We start from the raw sequence: 6,198 nt of genomic DNA, 5'->3' as shown, positions 1-6,198 counted from the left end.
TTTCCTTATTAGATAAGAAAGTCTTCCTAAAGGAAATGCAAACAACTACAATTCAAATCAGATCATGATGTATGCTTAACAATTATTTAATCTCATATAAAATTAGATCTAACCCTCACCACTACAAATCTGTAGGGAATCAGAAAAAGATTTACAGTGCACAAAGTCTTGCGTATTGCATTCCACTTTGAAATCATTCTAAGTTAAGACAGCATTTTCCAAGATTTAAAGAAAAATAGATTTTATAAAAGGGATTATTTTAAATCACTGAATACATCATTTTTGTTACTAAGACATAAACAAGTTAGACCTTTTTCCACTAAAATTTGCTCTGATGAAAGAAACAGTCTCTTTAAATTCCTAACAAATGCTACATCTTCAAGACTAGAGGAACTATCAGTAGGCATTCTTTTTTCTTGGCGTGTTATTTTTCTCTAAAATATGTCAAATAAGCTTTTAAAGATTCAGGGAGGGGCAACTTCATGATTTTTTCTCTCAGTAGATTTTGAGGAGGCTCTTCTGGTTTGAAGGCTTCACTGTGATCTTTCTCCTCCTCTTCTTTGTTATCTTCTTCCATTTTTTCATCCTCCTCACTGTCTAGAGGCTGAGGAATGAGCTGATTACCCACAAACACATATGTGTTAATTCTCTGTTTAACTCTCTTTCTTTTCCTTTTTGGGGGAGCCCTTGGAGGAAGCCCCTTGGCTTGCATCTCATCATTGATGAAATTCCTAAGTGTTCGGCGGATGTAAATGCGAGCCAAGTCCTGTAGGTTCCTGACAGCACATGGGGCTAAACAGAAAACAGACATGAAAAGTAAAACATTATATATCATTCACTTTTTCAAAGGACAAAACGTGAATTTCTCTACCATTATTGAAAAACATAACAGTATTGTTAATAATGAATTTTACTGAGCTCTGTGATACTAGAAAACAGTGATGGTTAAAGAAAGCCTCTCAACCTGTGCATTCAGGAAATAGCATGCTGTAAATAACCATCTTTCCTTTAGACTAGACTTGAGATAAGACTCACAGACACCATTTATTTACCCATGACATGGCCAGACACATACTCTCCAAATTCCCATTCCTTAAATAAATGAGTAACTGAATCGCTTGTCCCCACTGACCAATCAGAAACAAAGCGCTTGTTAACCAAACTTTGGTGAAGGTTCCTTAAGTCCCTCAACTATGGCCCCACCACCCTAAGCTAACACAAACCAAAAACCAAATTCACTGCCATTAAGTTGATTCCAACTCATAGCAACCCTCATTGGGTTTTCAAGGCTGTAAAGCTTTATGGAAGCAAACTGCCTCTTCTTTCTTCCATAGAGCGGCTGGTAGGTTCTAATCACAGATCTTTTGGTTAGCAGCCAAATGCCTTAACCACTACACCATCAGAGCTCCTTCAGCTAACATGAAACCTGTCTTTAGAAGCCCCGCCTGGAGAATAGGCTGCCCTCAGATTTAATATCTGATACCACTGCTCATCCTACTTTCCTACATTTTTTTTTTCCTATCCTTGTTTACTATCCTCAATCTCTATAAAAGAAAAACACATTTTTCCTAAATCTTTGAGAAGCCTGGAGACAGTATGGTCCAGGTATAGTTCCCTTCTCCCACTACTATGATGATCCCTTTCTCACTCTTCCTTTTCTTCCTGAATAAAGCTTCCCCTACTAAAGTCTGTGTTTGTTTTTATTTGACAGTATAAAAACACCAACTTCCATCTAACAAAGATTTAGGGTACTTATGTTATACCAAGTACAACTTCCAGGTATTCCAGATAGTGTAGAAAACAAATGAGACCATACTCTGGGCCCAGGGAGTTTGTGTGGGGATAAAAGGATAAAGGAACTAGTAAACAAAACAATGTTCCATGGTGATGCTGCTGTGCAGAGCAATTAAAATCAAGAAGTGCTAAGCCTAAGTCCTCAGTAGGCTCTTTAGATCAGGGGTCACAGACAACAGGAAGGTGATATCTGTGTTAAGAACTTAAGTAAGGAGAGGTCATCCACAAAAAGGCTGGGGAAAATACCACTTGAATGTAAAAATACTTGAATATGTAAATTGTTGTTGTTGTTGTTAAGTGCCGTCGAGTCATTTCCGACTCATAGCCACCCCATGCCCAGCAGAATGAAACACTGCCCGATCCCGCGCCAGCCCCACAATCCCTGTTATACTTGAGCCCATCATTGCAGCCACCGTGTCAATCCATCTCATTGAAGGCCCCCTCTTTCGTTGACCCTCCACCCTACTAAGCATGACATCCTTCTCCAGGGAATGATCCGTTCTTACAACATGACCAAAATAGGTGAGACGAAGTCTGGCCATTCTTGCTTCCAAGGAGCATTCTGGCTGCACTTCCTCCAGGACAGATGTTAGTTCTTTTAGCAGTCCATGGGACTTTCAACATTCTTCGCCAGCACAACTCAAAAGCATCAACTCTTCTTCGGTCTTCCTTATTAATTGTCCAGCTCTCACATGCATACCAGGCGATTGGAAATATCATGGCTTGTGTCAGGTGCACCTCAGTCCTCAAGGAGATATCCTTGCTCCTCAGCACTTGATACACTTCCTTCGCAGTTGACTTTCCCAATGCTACACATCGTCTAATGTCCTGACTGCTGCTTCCGTTGGCATCGATTGTAGAACCAAGCAACGTGAATTCCTTGACAACCTCAATCTTCTCTCCATTTATTGTGAGGCTGCTCATTGGTCCAGTTGTGAGGATTTTTGTTTTCTTTATATTGAGACGTAATCCATACTGCACACTGTATTCTTCAACCTTCATCAGTAGGTGCCTTAAGTCATCCTCACTTTCAGCAAGCAAAGTTGTATCGTCTGCATATCTCAGGTTGCTAATGATTCTTCCTCCAATCCTGATACCACGTTTTTCTTCATATAGTCCAGCTTCTCGGATTATTTGCTCAGCATATAGATTGAATAAGTGTGGAGAAAGGATACAACCCTGATGCACTCCCTTCTTGATTTTAAACCATATAGTGTCCCCTTGTTCTGTTCGAACGAAAGCCTCCTGGTCAAGGTACAGATTCCTCATGAGTACAATCAAGTGCTCGGGAATTCCCATTCTTCTCAATGTTATCCATAATTTGTCATGATCCACACAATCAAATGCCTTTGCATAGTCAATAAAACACAAGTAAACATCTTTCTGGTATTCTTTGCCTTGAGCCAAGATCCATCTGACAACAGCTATGATATCCCTTGTTCCACGTCCTCTTCTGAATCCGGCTTGAACCTCTGGAAGTTCTCTGTCAATATACTGCTGCAAACGTTTCTGAATTATCTTCAGTAAGATCTTACTTGCGTGCAGTATTATGACTATGTAAATATGGTCCATATATGAAGTATTATGTGTTTAGAACTCAATTTTTCTTCTAAAAGTAGATAAATTAGTAAGGGATTGATTAAATACAAAACATTCATGAAACAGAAAAATGTCATATGGCTGTTAAATGAAAACTGAAGTTCCAGGTGAGTGTAAAGATCTCCAACGTGCATTTTTCTATGTGTATGTAGAGTATGGGAAGAGCTGAGCATAGAAAAATACATCCAATATTATTACTTTCCTAAAAAAAAGGATTGCCACTAGGGCCCCTTAAACTAGGGTGCCTTGAATATGCATGAAAGTTCTCTGTTAGAATAAGTTAAGAATTTAGGACCAATTAGAGTGTAGGAGAACTTAGAGGGCTTAGAGACAGGGATAGGAGAGATTTTACATTGCATATCCTTATATGGGAGTTCTGATAGCATAGTACCTAAGGTATGTGACTGCTAACCAGAAGGCTGGAGGTTCAAACCCACCAGCCACTCCTCGGAAGAAAGGTTGGGCAATCTACTTCTGTAGTGATATCACCTCAGAAACCCAAGGAAGGGTTGCTATGAGTCCAACGTGACTCAATGGCAGCGAGTTTGGTTTTGTTTTATCCTAATATACTTTTTTAAAAAAAAAAAACACATGAAAGTAGTATCTTTTCAGGAAATTCAAATAAGGGCCAACATTTAAAAAGCTGCCTCAGTGTGAATGATTAAGTTATTTTACACACACACACACAGAGACCTTACTTACATCATTTTTTCTGTAAATCCACAAGCAAAAGGCCACCAGAAATCATGCTATGACTTTAATAGCCAAATAAAACCACCACAGGTTTACTTAAGTTATTGATGTTTACATGATACCAAATACATCAGAGTTCAAACATATCCTTTCTGCCTCCTTCTCATTTCCCACAGATATATAAATGTGTAAGCTCTACGACTACATACTTTTCTCTGTAGCCTGTTCCAATACTTAGCACACAGAAAAATAAATTCTCAGCTCCCCTGCTTCCATCCTTATGGATATAAAGCAATTACCAAGGATCCCTATGAAATACCTAAAACAAAACAAAACCCTCCTCATTTAAACCGCCTTAAATTTTTTCCTTTTTTTTTTCTTTTATTTATTGTGGTTTGGTGCAAGTTATAGAACAAATTAATTTTCCATTCAACAACTGATATATATTTTTTGTTTTGTGACATTAGTAACAGCACCTTCCCACTTCCTCCCTAGATTCCATTTCCATTCATCCTTCTTTTCTGACCCTTCCTGCTATTGTCTGAGCTTTGTTTTTGTGCAAATGTTGCTCTTTTGGTCTCATATGTTTTGATTGTTCTGAGAAGAATGTTCCTCATGGGTATCACTTTATAGGTCTATTGTTTGACCAAAAGGTGATCCCCAGAGGTGGATTCAGTTCCCCAGGTTGGTAAAATGTCTAAGAGCTATTGTCTTGGGGGTTCCACCAGTCTCTATCAGCCCAGTGAATCTGGTCTTTTTTATGATTTTAAATTTTGTTTTCTCCCAATCTGTCCTGGAACTTCTATTGTGATCCTGATCAGAGTAGTCAGCTGAGGTAGCCAGGCACCATCTAGTTCTTCTGGTCTCAGGGTAGTAGAGCCTATGGTTCATCTGGACTGACTGTTTCCTTGAGACTTTAATTTTCTTCACTGTTCTTTGTTCCGGACAGGAAGAAACCAATTGTTGCATCTTAGATGGCAGCTCACAAGCTTTTAAGAGCCAAGTCACTACTCACCAAAGTAGATGTAGAACACTCTATTTGTGGACCATGTTTCACAAATTGACCAAGATGTCCTCCGACACTATGATCCTAAGCTTCCAAGTCCAGTATTTGGTTATGGCTAAGTAGTTTTCCTAACTTTGCCCCTTGTATGCTCTACTTTATACATGGATATATTTGCAGCACAACTCACAGGTATCAAATCAATTCTGACTCAGAGAGACCACCAACTGGGTTTCTAAAATTTTTACAGAAGCACACTGCTTCATCTTTCTTCCATGGAGCAGTTGATGGGTTTGAACCACCGACTTATTGGCAAGCAGCCAAATGTCTTAAACACTACCAGAGCTCCTTACATACAGATACATAAGTAGAAATTTCTCTCTGCCAAATCTCTGTGTTTTCATGAGGAGAATCCCATTCAACTTCCCACACCTGTTTAGCTTGCATGTTTATGTACCCAGTCACAGATTACTGTTTATTACTGTTATGGCAGATTGTATATGTAAAAGTATTTACCTTTGTTGCCTTTAAACTCTAATGCACCTCTCAGTGTCTTCCTTTGCCTTGGTCATCATTATTTATTTTTCTATCTCTTTAATAATTCTGGTACTACTTTCTGGACATCCTCTACCAAAATTTTTTATTATAATATTTAAAGTTCTGCCTCCATTAGTTATTTGCAAATGGCAGAATCTAATGGCCACTGGATTGTGAGCTCCAGGACAAAAGGGACTGTGGTTGTTTCATTTTGAAATTCCCTACAGGGCCAATATACACCAGTCATACACGGTATATCACTCATACCCATGACCACTAGCTTGCTTCCTGTGTTCTTACCAAGGTACCATGGTATCCTGGGCTACTTCTAGTTAAATGTCAGGCACATGCTGTAGTAGGAGATACAGTTCATCATAGAACTCTAAAACTTACTAGAACTTCTTCAAACCTTTTCTAGGGCTAGGAACTTTTCAGAGCACTTAGCACACATCTAATGGGCCATCAGAAAATGTTTACACTATTTTCTTCAAGCTATCTCTTTTCAGATCCTCTATGGAAACCTGTAATCCCTGACAACATCAATCTTTTCTCTACTTATCATGATGTTGCTT

The 6,198-nt window shown here is 38.9% G+C and overlaps 1 protein-coding gene across 1 annotated transcript in view; it reads right to left on the bottom strand.

Moving 5' to 3' along the window:
• Positions 1-424: 424 nt before the first annotated feature.
• PCMTD1 (protein-L-isoaspartate (D-aspartate) O-methyltransferase domain containing 1) overlaps positions 425-6,198 on the bottom strand; it is a 103,590-nt gene continuing 97,816 nt past the window's right edge. Inside the window, exon 5 of the mRNA XM_007955898.1 lies at positions 425-792. Coding sequence (XP_007954089.1) covers positions 425-792 — 368 coding nt within the window. The remainder of the gene's footprint in view (positions 793-6,198) is intronic.

The sequence above is a fragment of the Orycteropus afer genome, unplaced genomic scaffold, assembly GCF_000298275.1.
Source record: "Orycteropus afer afer isolate SDZICR_OR568_19922 unplaced genomic scaffold, OryAfe1.0 scaffold00543, whole genome shotgun sequence".
Lineage (NCBI taxonomy): Eukaryota > Metazoa > Chordata > Mammalia > Tubulidentata > Orycteropodidae > Orycteropus > Orycteropus afer.
This window is presented reverse-complemented; position numbering and strand designations above follow the sequence as displayed.